This window comes from Propithecus coquereli, unplaced genomic scaffold (genome assembly GCF_000956105.1).
Source record: "Propithecus coquereli isolate 6110/MARCELLA unplaced genomic scaffold, Pcoq_1.0 Scaffold210, whole genome shotgun sequence".
Taxonomy (NCBI): Eukaryota; Metazoa; Chordata; class Mammalia; order Primates; family Indriidae; genus Propithecus; species Propithecus coquereli.
This window is the reverse complement of record NW_012146079.1, coordinates 2,594,511-2,608,011: the sequence shown is the minus strand read 5'-3', so window position 1 is coordinate 2,608,011 and position 13,501 is coordinate 2,594,511. Positions and strand designations below refer to the sequence as shown.

At 33.0% G+C, this 13,501-nt stretch overlaps 1 protein-coding gene across 1 annotated transcript in view; it reads right to left on the bottom strand.

Annotated features, from left to right (window-relative positions):
* SDCCAG8 (serologically defined colon cancer antigen 8) overlaps positions 1–13,501 on the bottom strand; it is a 222,434-nt gene that overhangs the window by 121,399 nt on the left and 87,534 nt on the right. Inside the window, exon 13 of the mRNA XM_012644378.1 lies at positions 3,020–3,162. Within this exon, the coding sequence (XP_012499832.1) occupies positions 3,020–3,162 (143 nt within the window). The remainder of the gene's footprint in view (positions 1–3,019; positions 3,163–13,501) is intronic.

Sequence of the window (13,501 nt, the reverse complement as noted above, 5' to 3'; positions counted from 1 at the left end):
AGGTTCTTCCTCTGGTCCCCATTCCCCTTTCCAATGTTCTCTCCTATCAAACACTTAACCTGTCTGTAGAGTTTATGTTTTCTCCCATCTTTATGTCTTTGCATATATTGGTCCCTGTACCTGGGCTACCCACCCTACCATTTTCCACTTTGACAACTCCTATTCATGAACTCATTAATCAAGATTGCTGCCAAACATATCCTCCTCCTTGACTATCACCTTTCACTATCCCCTTTCACAATCAGCTTTCCCTGACTATCACCCTCACCTCCAGTGCAGAGTGAGCCAATTCTCCTTTCTATGTGCTCCTGTGGTGATCTTTACTTCTATCATTGCACTACTGTCATTCTCTATAACAATTGCATATATAGACCTTGCTTCTTTAGTAGAGTGCAAGCAACCTAAGGGTAGAAACTGAGTCATATTTTTCTCTCTATGTCTAGGGCCAAGGAAAGTACTTAAAAGATAGTAGGAGTTTAACAAATATTTGTTGACTAAGTGAATGTTACACTCACCAATTGGGTCCTTCAACATTGCTGAATTTCTATTTTCCATTTTTAAATCCAATTTAAATTCAATAAGGAGAAACACCAAAAAAGTGGTAGACTATTTTTCTTTCAAATTGACCTACTAATTTTTACTCCAGTTTTTAAATTTTCTTTGTCCCTGAAGATTTGGATCCTTATTTCATCATTACTTTGTAACATAGTTTTCACAGTCAATTTTAAACTGTGTTTAGAATATGCCATTTGAAATTTTTAAGTTGAGACTGAATGGTAAGGTGCTATCATGTGGGAGTTATGTATTTCAGCTGATCTATACTGAAAAAGAAAGACACAATGTTTTTTAGTCACACACCTGAGTATACTGAAGCAACAAAGAATGGTGAGGGGTGGCAAACTCTTTAAAAATAAAAAAAAAAGTAATGTATATCAGGAATAGTAAGCTCAATGACCAAGTCACATTTTCAGTATAAAAGAGAGGCATACACAGTTCCTTGCATTTCTAATTGTCATCTTTAAATTTATGGATGTAGACATTATAAAATATGAACATAAACTAAGCATAAATTGCTTACAAAAGAGTACTGCACTTAGAAAATAGGTAATTAAGTTTTATTTCCTATAAAACTAGGTTTAAATTTTCATAGAATTGGTGTAAATAAAACTTAACACACAAAAAAGCTTTCTACAGAACCAAGCAAAACCGTTTTTCTTAAGAACAAAGGAATTAGTTACCACTCGTCCATTTTCAGCAGTTACTGCATCTTAATATGCTCTGCTTGCAAGAAATTGATCTTGTCAAACACTACAAATTGATACTGCACAGAAAAACTCTCTATAGACTCTGACTTCAGAAATTAACTCTCTGAATAAGACAGAATGGCAAAAGGGGCAAAACCAGCGTTAATATTTATTTACTGAAGCTCAGCCACACTGAAACATTAAAAGCTGTCCCATTTCTATGGTGTAGTAGTGCTTAGCACACAAACGGTTAGTTCTGAATAGAAGTCTGACCGAAAAGAAAAACTATTAACATTACCATGATGAAGCTAAATTGTGAAACTTCTGAGATTAAATAACCACAGGAACTATGTTAACATTGTTCTCAGTCCTACAATTACAATAATTGGGCATTAAAAGAATAGCTATTATTCTGCAGTATTAAGCATTTTTTTCTCCTAAAAGTGTTTCATCTATTGGGATTTTTCCCAGATATCATACGTGTATAAATGATTTATTTTCTTCCTTTCCTTTCTCTCTCCTTCTTTCCTCTGTTTTTCTTTCATTGTTTAAAAGGAATGGTGTCAAATCATTTGTCATATCATCATAACAAAATGTTTTTAACAAAGTTTGATTTTAACAGAACCAGAGGCATCTTAACACTAACTCAAAACTTTGGGAGGTTCACCAACCTCCAGAATATTTTTTTTCCAAATGCAGGCTGTTCAAGTGGTACTTTTCTCCATCTGTTATCATACCGTGCTCAGAATTATATTGTCATATTTAATGTAAAAGGGATCAGTCCCCTTTCATAGTTTAAACTCAACATATTACTCCGATTGGGAGCTCAGTGTTTTTCTAATTTATAAACCAAACCAAATATCATAAACTTACATGTTTACTTAGACAAAGTTCTCTCTAAAAAACTCTAAGAACTGAAAATACTTAAAGGCTTGATCTGAAATTGAAAAATCATACTAAAACTCAAAATGAGAAGAAATCACTTATAAGTGACTATAAGTGGTAAAGTGAAATACCTACTATCTCTATTTGAATTTTTCTCTGTGTATATGTATTTGTGTGTCTGTGTGTGTGTGTGTGCGTGTGTGTGTGTGTGTGTGTTTCCAATACAGCAAATTCACAATACTGGTAACTTAAAAAGTCTTATTGTAATTTAGGGCTTAGCTTTATTAAAGTTTATGACATCGATCATCACATCACGATATCTCATTATGGAAACAAACTAATTTGAACTTTAATGGTGTAAGCCTGGTTATAATAATGATTTGAGCATGAACAGTGCCAATCAATTTCATCTCTAAATTTTACACCTCCTTAGGACCCAGATTCCTTATTTTGTATCAGTTCCATTTCAATTTGCATCTTAGGTTTTTTTTTTTTATTTTGTCTCTTTAACCACTGAACAGTTTTTTATTATTTTCCTAAATAAATTCCTCAGATCCTTCAGTTCAACATTGTTATTAGACATAGATTTAACAGGAGAGGTAGTGGTGGTGGTAGGAGAAATATGTCATTTTGCTTATAGTGATAGAGAATCACCTAAATATTTGAGCATTGTAGATGAAAGGTTTTGTAATATATCAGTAATTCCCTGCCACACTTATCATTCACATGTCTGGGTGTTTTGCTTACCACATCTCCACTTTTCTTAATATGCCTGAAAGCTGTGTGTGAATTGAATGACTAAGACTAACTCTAACAACTGTTTGGAAGCCTGTGGCAAAAATCAGTGGAATGAAATCGGTGCTATGGCGCATAATGGGATTAGGGAGTACCTGGTGAGGTGCAGTTGGTGCTCAGATTCGCCCAGCAGTTCTGTTAGTTTCAGGCACTCCTCTCTGGCCCGGGCTGCCTTCTGCTGCTCCTGTTCCAAGTGCTGCTTGCTTTCACTCAGTTCCATTCTCAATTTCTCTATTTCCTTAGGTAGAGAGAAGCGGGGAAAGCATCCATATAAAATATATGCACTTGAATTCAAAATTAGCTCATTTTTATTTCTGCCATGAATTTTAATGTGATGAAAAATTATTAGAAAATTTAGGCTAGCTTCCATTTTATGACAAAGGGAATTAGCACATCCAAAAATGCACATTAGTGAGGTTTTTTGGATTGTAAAATTAAGTCTAATTTTAAAAATAAAATGATTACATGAGAGTAGTCAAAATGGATAATTGCACTTTCAATCTAAGACTCAGTCCCTTTAAAATGGCACTACCTTAAAAATGTAACATTTTTGTTTAGGATTTAATCAGACACACACAGTGATTTACATCAAATATGTGATTTCTTATTCTGAAAGATAGATTATGGTTTCATTTAGATGTTTTGAAAACCAAATTAAAGGTTAAAATAATTTGAGATATTTTTTAGAAAAATATGAGGTATTAAATGTGGCATAATTATAATGTTAAATATTATTTGGAAAGAATAATACAGGAAAAAATACAGCATAGAATCTTTAAGCAATAAGAGTGTATTAGATTTCTGAGCTAAAATAACATTACATTAAAATTTGCATTTTAAAAAAACAACAAAATCTCTCTAAGACTAATAAATATGAACATCTAAAGTATACAAAATCTATGATAGTTTATTCTTTGGTTTCAAGATGAAATTATCCTTATCTTACTGAAGCTCAAATATTTCAAGCAAAAATGCCTTATATAGAACATAGTTTTAAATAATTTATATATTAAAGTAGAAATATTTATTTATCATAGAAAATCTGTAAAATTAAACAAGGAAAATAAAAAGATAAACATTTAAAAAATATTTAGTCTATTAAAATAAGAAAAACAAAAAAGAAGAAATGGCAGAAACATTTCAAATTCAGCAGAAAGCAAGAAGCAATTTTGATACACACAAATACAGTCTCTGTTTGAAAAATAAAATCATATCTAAGTAGAGTGCTTTAAAGTTAAACATATTTAAAATTTCCTTATGTCATTATGGGATATTCTAAACAATCTCCAGTTATATTTATAACATCATGCAAGATAAATAATTCATTTATATTTTTCTTATATTCATAACACTATAAATATTCAATTTATCAAAACTATATATTACCAACAATATAATAACTTATTATAAGTTCTCAAATATTGTTTTTTTAAACCTATGTGATAATAAATATATCACTTTCATTTAGAGTAGATTTTCTACATCTTTCAGATTGGAATACTAAGTGAAATCAACTTATTTCTTTAAAATATTTTAAGTTATTAAGTTATACCCATATATTTCCAATATCATAATTAAATATGACTAAGAGATGAAAAACATAATAGAAAAGTCTCTTAAATTTTTCTTATCTAACATTTATAAAATTAACAAAAACAAAGAAGTGTAGAATTAGAATTATATGTTGACTTTAAAACTTTAAAAATTCATTCATTATTTTTTTTAAAAAGTGCTATATGCAGGAAACTGTGCTAAATAATATTATGGACTCAGAGAGTTTCCATCTCTACACTCAGGACTTAATACTTCATCTTGGTAAATGAGATATATACACACAAAAAGACTAGCAAAATACAAAGCATATAAAAATACCAAATGAGTTGTAGAGAAAATTCATGCCTCAGTAGCCAGATGAGAGAGATATTATCATGGGCAAGAAAAGCGAGAAAGAAGGTAAGGGTACAAAAACTCATGGAATGATAGATTAGATCACATTATGAAAGGTCTTGAAATGTAGATTAATAAAGCTGTACTTTCCTTATAGATAATGGGGAGACATTAACACTTTAAAACAGGTATGTAATATAAGAGAAGTTGAGGTTAAAAAAACTGGGTCAATGTGTACAATTTAAGGTGGCAAAGAATGGCAGAAGGCAGACTGTGAAAAGATAGCTGCAGTATTCTAGACATGAGGGGTGGAGGGACTTAAAACAGAAATATAAAGAGAGCATGATGGTTTTATGGAAATAAAAGGAGAAGAATCAGAAGACCAAAGATGACTCCAGAATTTTGAATTGAGAGAATACAAAAGAATGACAGAAATACAAAGTAAATTTCAAACTTTTTTTAAAAGATAAAATTTTTATAAGCACTATGCAACAATAACACATGTACCTTACCCTGTTAATTCAGTTTTAAGTATAAATCAGCTACTTTTTTATTTTCACATAATAAAAAGTCAGAGGTTGCACTGAAAGACAAACAGAGGTAAAGAAGAACATGGGTCAAAGATCAGGGCTTCAGACACAGCTCTGACATTTTTCTGTGACCTTGGACAGGTCACTGAACTATTATACAGTTTCTTTAGTCTAAAATGGGAGTGATAACTGTAGCAAGCTGCTAAGACTATTGTGAAGATTACATTAGATGATGCGTCCTCAACAGAGTGCCTAGCACATCGTAAGAGCTGAATAAAAGACAGCTAGTATCATCATTATTACTGATGTTTTCCCTTTATCTTTTAAGAACAGCAAAGTGATAAGAAGAAAAAATGACCTAAGAATATATGACTATCCCTAAAGAGTTCTCGATTTAATTCAGTAAAATGTCCCCCTTCTCAATAAAGCAGCATCTTGGTGAAAACTGACTAAAACTTTATCAATTGTAATATAAAAATGTGAAAAGCATTTTTATTAGGAAGATGAAAAATTACTGCCTGCTTCTGATTATCCGTGCCAGCAAAAGAGCTTATTGGTGCAGATAATCAAAATCAACAAATAATCTAACCAGCTGGCCCAGGGTGCCACACTTACTCCCTGAGTCAGGAAAATCTGCCATGGCACCAAGTCCAACAGTTAGAAGAGAAATCTCTTGCCAGAAATGTCATGCTCCCACTGGCAGGATAACCCTTTGCCTCACCCAAGTAGGTCAGGGCTGCTTCCTTGGCTGTATAAGTGGCTCAGGGATGAAAGACCAACAACAGTCACAGGCCAATTGTGCATTATTCTCAAAGTACACTATTAACCTGCATGTCTACAGTGCAGTTTGTTGTGGCCATCCTTTGGTTAAGCAGGCAAAGGCAGGTCCAGATAGCTTTACACCTTACCAAAAGATATACTTCAAGTCATGAATACAACGGCCGGAACCACCAAAAGTAGAAACTGTTAAAAGTGGTTACCTCCAGACAATAGTGCTAGGGATGGAATACGGGGAAAGGGAGACTTGTTACTGTTCATTTATATCCCTCTACACTGTAGGAAGCACTTTTCTTTATCATGGACATGTGCAACTTTATTTGTATTACTAAGTTTTTTTGTCAAAGTATCGCACCTAATTTAAGCCGAATAATACTAAATGGCTCATAACAAGGAAGAACAGTGCCCTGCTCTGCCATTCATTCATCTCCAAACCTAATCCCCAATGGCACACACTATCAACTCTTCTGATGTTTATCTTCATATTTTCAAATGACAAACTTACATTGCTATTTCCTGATTTTGCAATGTTAAACTTTATATATGGACTTCCTACGTTAAGAAAGGTAATAATTTAGGTCTCTTATACCACTCACCCTACATACCCACCTCATGCTCCCATATAATAGTTTTGGTTAAATCACTAGTCAGTAATCCATTTACATTATAATGATTATGGAAAATTTGTTCACGACTGAGACAAGCAATATCTTCTTCAAATTAATTTTCTTATACACTATTTTATTATTTCTAGAATTGCCTGATTTTTAATAGTTTATTTTTCTAGGTAACTGACATTTTATCCCAGGTATTCAAACAGATTTGTCAAACACCCATCAATAATATTGTTTCAAATAACCAAACACATCAGATAAATTATAAGTTCCTTAAAAATGTTTCTTCCTGTATATATCCTCTTGGTGCTTCACACCTGCCCTGGTCGATCTCTGTCTCGTGGCAAGCCTTTCTCGTGTTCCTTTATAGTTTCCTGTTTTCTGGGTCATAAGTCATCCTGTTTCTCAATTTATTCCCATTTTTGGTTCAAGTATAATCTCCAGGTAATTTTCATAAGAAAAGGTATGTGGAAAACATATTTTTTTAGTATTTGCATGCCTGAAAATGCTGTTATTCTATGCCTACACTCAATAATTTGGCTGGGTATAAAATTCTATTTTGAAATTCATTTTCACTCAGGATTTTTAAGGGACTGCTCCACTGTCTTCAAGATTCTAATATCACAATTGAAAAGGCCTATGCCATTCTGATTCCTAATACTTGGTTTATGATTTGCTTTTTTCTTTGAAACTTTTATAATCATGTCTTTTTCTGTCATTTTAAAATTTTACAATGTTGGACCTTGGAATGAGGCCTTTTAAAATTCTTTGTGCTGAGTGTTCAGTGAGTCCTTTTCAATCTGGAGGCTTGTTTTCTTTAGTTTGAGGATATTTTCTTATATTACTATTTTAAAATATTTTGATGCCATACATTTTAATATTTCCTCTTCCTGGAACTCCTGGACATTGGTTGTTGGCTCTGTTGGATTGATTATCTAATTTTCTTACATTTTCCATCTCTTTATCTTCTGATGCTAACTTCTGGTAGATTTCCTTTACTTCATCTTCTAAGCCTATTGAATTTAAGAAAAATATTTCTACTGTATTTTTCATTTCTATGAACTATTTCTTGTTTCCACTGACTCTTTTAAACAGCATGCTAATTTTATTTTATGGATACAATATCTCATCTATTAATATTAGAATATATAGTGTTTTAAATGTTCTCTGCTTGTAATATATTGCCTCAGTTTCCTTTTTTTTTCTGTTTTACTGTTTTAGATGCTTCATTATGTTGTAGGCGTTCCTTGAACACATGCTAATACTTTGCTGTCCTTTTATACTTGAGAATGTGGCTGTTAACAAAAATGTGGATGTAATGGTTTGGGGGTAATATGATAGCTGAGATTACTGTTCAGCAACTTTTCACTCCTATCCACCTTCTACTGAGAGTGGAATACACTGTCTCTCCCCATTGACTTTGGGTTTAGGTATATGATTTCATTTGGCCAATGGAATTTGCATGGCTATAATATAAGCAGAAATCATGCATATGTTTATGTAGTATGGCTTTGCTTTGATGTTCTGGTGATTCTCCACGAGAATAGAGTACCCTAGGTAGCTGCTGCCCCTGCAGCCTAGATGACAGAAAGAATACACATGGAGCAAAACCATACCCACACCACAGCCCAAACAACCTAAAACCTGAAGCAGAAATACCCAGTCTAAAACAGCATAGATCAGCCAAATCTCATTTGACCTACAGAATCATAAACATGAACATAAATGATTGCTGGTGTAAGCCACTGAGTTTTGTCAATATAAAATTATTGACTTTAAAGAAATGAGGAGTATTACAACTATATCACCTTAGATTTTATTTGATCTTTGAAACAACTGCTTGAAACATACAGGGCAGGTAACCCTGTTTATACATATAAGAAATTGAGGGTCAAAGACATTAAATAATTGTCCAAAGAAGAATATTCAAGACTTGAACCAGATCTTCTGACTTTACTGCCTCCTCCATACCATACCTTGAATTATGCAATGGCTTTCAAACTTTGTTTTTTTTTTTTTTTTAGCAAAATCCATAGTAAGAAATCCATTTTACATCCCAATTCAGAGACACAAACACACTCTTACATATACATATACAGATGTAACAAGCACTTCATGAAACAATATTAATCCTTACTATGTGTGATACACTATAATATTCCTATTTCTTCTTATTCTATTCTACTTCTTTAAAAAATTTCTGGCTTGAATCTAAAAAATTGATTTCACAATCCTACAGTTGGAAAAGCATTCTCTACTTTACATAATTAAAAATATATATTTTTATAAAAATTAAGTAGAACCAAATAAAGAGTTTCTTTAAGAGAAATTCTATTATACATTTCTTTTGACTTTCTAAGGAAAAAATATCCAAATAAATGAATGCAAAACCCATTTGAAAAATTATATATCATCTTAATTCAAAAGGATAACTTTGCCTAGAAAGAAAAAGAAGCATACAGAAACTATTAATAACTCAAGGGTAGTCTTTGCAAATTAGGAGGAAGAACTTGAGGTTTTGAAGGTGACAGATTTTGACAATGTGAATTTATCACTCAGAAACCAATGAACGAATTTGTACAATATATTATGAAAAGTAAGGTAATGCATAATACTGAAAATTGAAGCATAACAACAATCTATCACTTAAGAGGGAAATAATAGTTTCTATCAAGTTCTGTATGTATAAAAAAATGTACTCATTGGACATTTAGTATTCGCCAGTAGATACTTTTATTAACTTGTAGATATTAACATTGATTTTATCAAATCATTGATAAATTTTTTCCTAGAACTACACTAGCTACCACTGGCTACTTAAATTTAAGCTAAATAAAATGGAAAATTTAGCTCCTCGACTGCATCAGTCATAGCATAAATGCTCAATAGCCATGGTGATCGTGGCTACCATATTGGACAGTACAGTATAAAATATTTTTATTGTCACAGAAAATTCTATCGGATGGCACTGGTATAGAATACAGCACAATTATTTCTAAGACTCATTCTCCAAACTAGACTCTTGGGGAACCAGCCTATGCGAATAAAAGGACATTATAAGTAGTAAGTAATTTTAGAAATGGCCAAAAATGATGATCCTCTTTATTGTGGCAGATGTAGAAAACTGCTGATACCATTCTAGAAATCCTTTTCATGGTTATTATTGTTGATGGCACATAACATTGATTTAATATGTTTTTATTGTGGGCCTAATAGTAACAATATCATTTTCGAGTGCTTACCATGTGCCAGGCACTATCTTAGCGTTTTGCATTTTAAAATTTCATTTTGTGTTCATGACAACCTTGTAAAAATAAGTACCCTGTTCCTGCTTTACAGATGAGAAAACTGAAGCTCACAGATGTTAAGCAACTTACATAAGATTATACAGTAGCAGAGCTGGGATTCAAAATGAAATCAGTCTGATTTCAAGTCCCATAATCTTTCCACTATACCATACTGTCTCCCTAACAAACCTAGACGTAACAGGTAGTAAAGAAATGACACAGTTTGTTTTCTATAACCTCCCTACAATTCGACATAAATAGAAGACATAAATAACACAGAGACATCAGGAGAAGATATAACTCAGGTGACATGGATCAAATATCATACTGATGAACACAAGGATCTCAATTTGCAAAACTCTGGGCATCGTTCAGTCTGAAGAAGCATTTCTCCATGCGACTTTAGGATTAGTGACTTGAAGAAGTTCCTATGCTTGGATTTGCTTAGCCTCAAGTCCCCCAGTCTGCATCTTTTACAATATGATCAACTCCAGCATAGGAATCAATGTGGACTTTTCAACCTTCCCAAGAAAATATAGAACATTTTTATGAAAGTTTTCGGTTTTCCAATTGCTTCTAATGTGGCTATTGAATCAATCCTTACTCCAAGAAAATATTCTTCAAAGAATTTTAAGAAACTTTTTTTCCTTTACACAATGCTAAGAGAAGTGGCATCAACTGATCACTTAAATTCAGAAGCACTTCCTCAGAGCTAAAGTAGCTCTCAGCCAAACCAAGTGTTCAAAACAGATGAGATGGGACTATGATAGGAGAGAAGAGCCTTTCTAAAACTATTTGTCTAAAGAAGAGAAGAATTTAAGACATTTGATCTCAAGCTGATTCTATCACATTGTGAAAATATAGCAGACTTTTTGGTTAAGCCAAACTTACATCACTGTTCTGTCATGCCAGGAGATTCAGGGGCAAAAATAAGAATCATTGTAGCTCTGTGGTCAGTTTACAAAAAATAATTCAGGTGATATCGCTACTTTTTAGATTGGTTTAGTAAATACTTTATGTTTGCTAATCATGGAGAAAGGGCTTGCTTTCAGGCCATTCATAAAGGAAGCAATTTTTTTCTTTAAAATATTGAGGTAAGTTTTTTACACCTAAATCTATCATACCCTTTCAGTGTTCTAAAAGGGTAAAATATTAACCATGTTCAAGGCATTGTATGCATACACATTCACACTGTAAACAACATGGGAGATCTTGATCTTTTATGTCTGCAAGTGTTAGGATTTTAGTATTGTTGGCAATATAGACGAACATTAAGATAATCCTGGATGAGGGAAAATCTGAAATAAGGTGTGATTGTTAGAGAGTCATAAAAAAAGAAGTGATACACTTTTCAAATGATGCATTGCAAAAGAGTTGTTAAGGTATTGTGAACATGACTAAGAGTGATTGGGAGAGGCAAGTTCAGATCACAGATTGAAATGGATAAAGACAACTCAAAATTGTGAGTAAAAAGAGGAAAAGTTAAAGAAGACAATGCTGAAATAAATAGAAAATTCTTAAAATAATGGAGTGAAATATATAAATCTCCTAGTTGTTGATCACACCAATTATCATCTGTCAATGGCGTGGAGTTTTAAAATTGAGAATAAATTTTGCATTGGTTCAATACCAGAAAATGTATGAATGGCTGAACTATAAATGACGGCCATGAATCAAGAGGTTAAGAAAGAAACTACTGTTTCAGAAGCACACCTGCCTCCTGCCCAGGTTGTATCCTTCGTTTTCTACCTTGAAGATCCTCTGTTTTTGCCCTAGAGTTTGACGCTAATGGCCCTCAGGAGATACAATATCATATCACCCTGCTATGTGGTACATTTCATTCCTGTCCTCACGTCATTATGATCACAGAATCAGATGGTTCACAGTTAATATTACTGCAATAGGACTATATAGTGGAGTTGCAACGTGTAACAGCAAGAGAAAAATGGAAGGAGTATGGGTGACTCTGCCCACCATTCAACTCAATGAGTGAACACCTTGGAGTGAATATGAAGAGTGAGACGTGAATCTACTGAGTTCTTGGTCAGTCACAATACGTGTGTACCTCTCAAGGTTGAACATTCTACCATATTATGTGTAATTTCATCTAAGAAACAGGTGTATTTTTCAAACAAAAGGACTCCCAGACACAAGCCAATTTATTTATTTAGTCCCTGTCTGAATAAACAGCAATGGAAGGAAAATGTGATTTGTTAAAATTTTTGAGAAAGTGTATGAATGTCACCAATGTAGTAGAGTATATGGGTCTAAATGAATATAAAATCAATATATATGTATCAATCAGGCGTGCTGGCTCACCCCTATAACTCTAGCACTCTAGGAGGCCAAGGCAGGAGGATAGCTTGAGGTCAGTTCAAGACCAGTCTGAGCAAGAGTGAGACCCTGTCTCTACAAATAATAGAAAAATTAGCCAGGTGTGATGGCATGTGCCTACAGTCCGAGCTACTTGGGAAGCTGAAGCAGGAGAATTGCTTGAGCCCAGGAGTTTGAGGTTGCAGTGAGGTATGATGCACTCTAGCCTGGGAAACAGAGCAAGAGCCTGTCTCAGAAAGGAAAAAAAAAAACAATACATATAAATCCATGTAGACTCTTAAATTATGAGTAATTTTGATAATTTTGATCATATGGAATATTTGCCTTTCAAACTGAATTAGAACGTAACCAACTCCCTCCTGAAATGTCACTCTACGGGAATGAAATATATTGAGTTTATTTTAGTAGCAGGATTTATTTCAATAGCTTCACAAATAATTTTTGTTCTATGATTATAAACATTTTAGAGGTTGAAAGGGTCAGTTATACTTTATTATATTTAGTGTGAGGAATTAATTGCTTTTGCTATCATTTGTGAAAATCTTAGGTTTGTCCCCACAAATGTCAAATGTCTGATGCAACTATAAAGATGTGAAAAGAGTTTCTTAACACCACCTCTTCCTCTCACCCAACTGAGGGTTGACTGTATCAATAACAACTGACTACTGGAAGGCTACTAAAATCTACAAGTAAAAACGCCCCAGGAATGGTGCTCAGTCATTTACAAATCCACCTAAATGAATTATCATCCAAGACAATATTTCTATCACAAAAGCTATGTTAATGAAGTTAATAAACTCAAAACACTTTGGATCTTTGGCAGTTCCTTGTTTTACAAAACTGGTAGTCCTATGGCATTCATTCTGCACATGTTATAAAATGCTATATTGGGACATTTAAATATGATGGTCTTATAACATTGTGGAGAGAATAGAACTAAAAAGACTAATGTAGACCTATATTCCCTTGCTTGGTGTACATGTAAAGGGAATCCTTTAATATGCTATAACCACCTTATGTTATAACTTTTAAAACAAAGAAAGGCTAAAAAAAGTTAACATTTGGCTACTTATTTTCTAGAAGGAAATTTATGTCAGCAATATATTTGACATTCCAATTTAATAAAAGAAGAAATTATTTTCCACTTA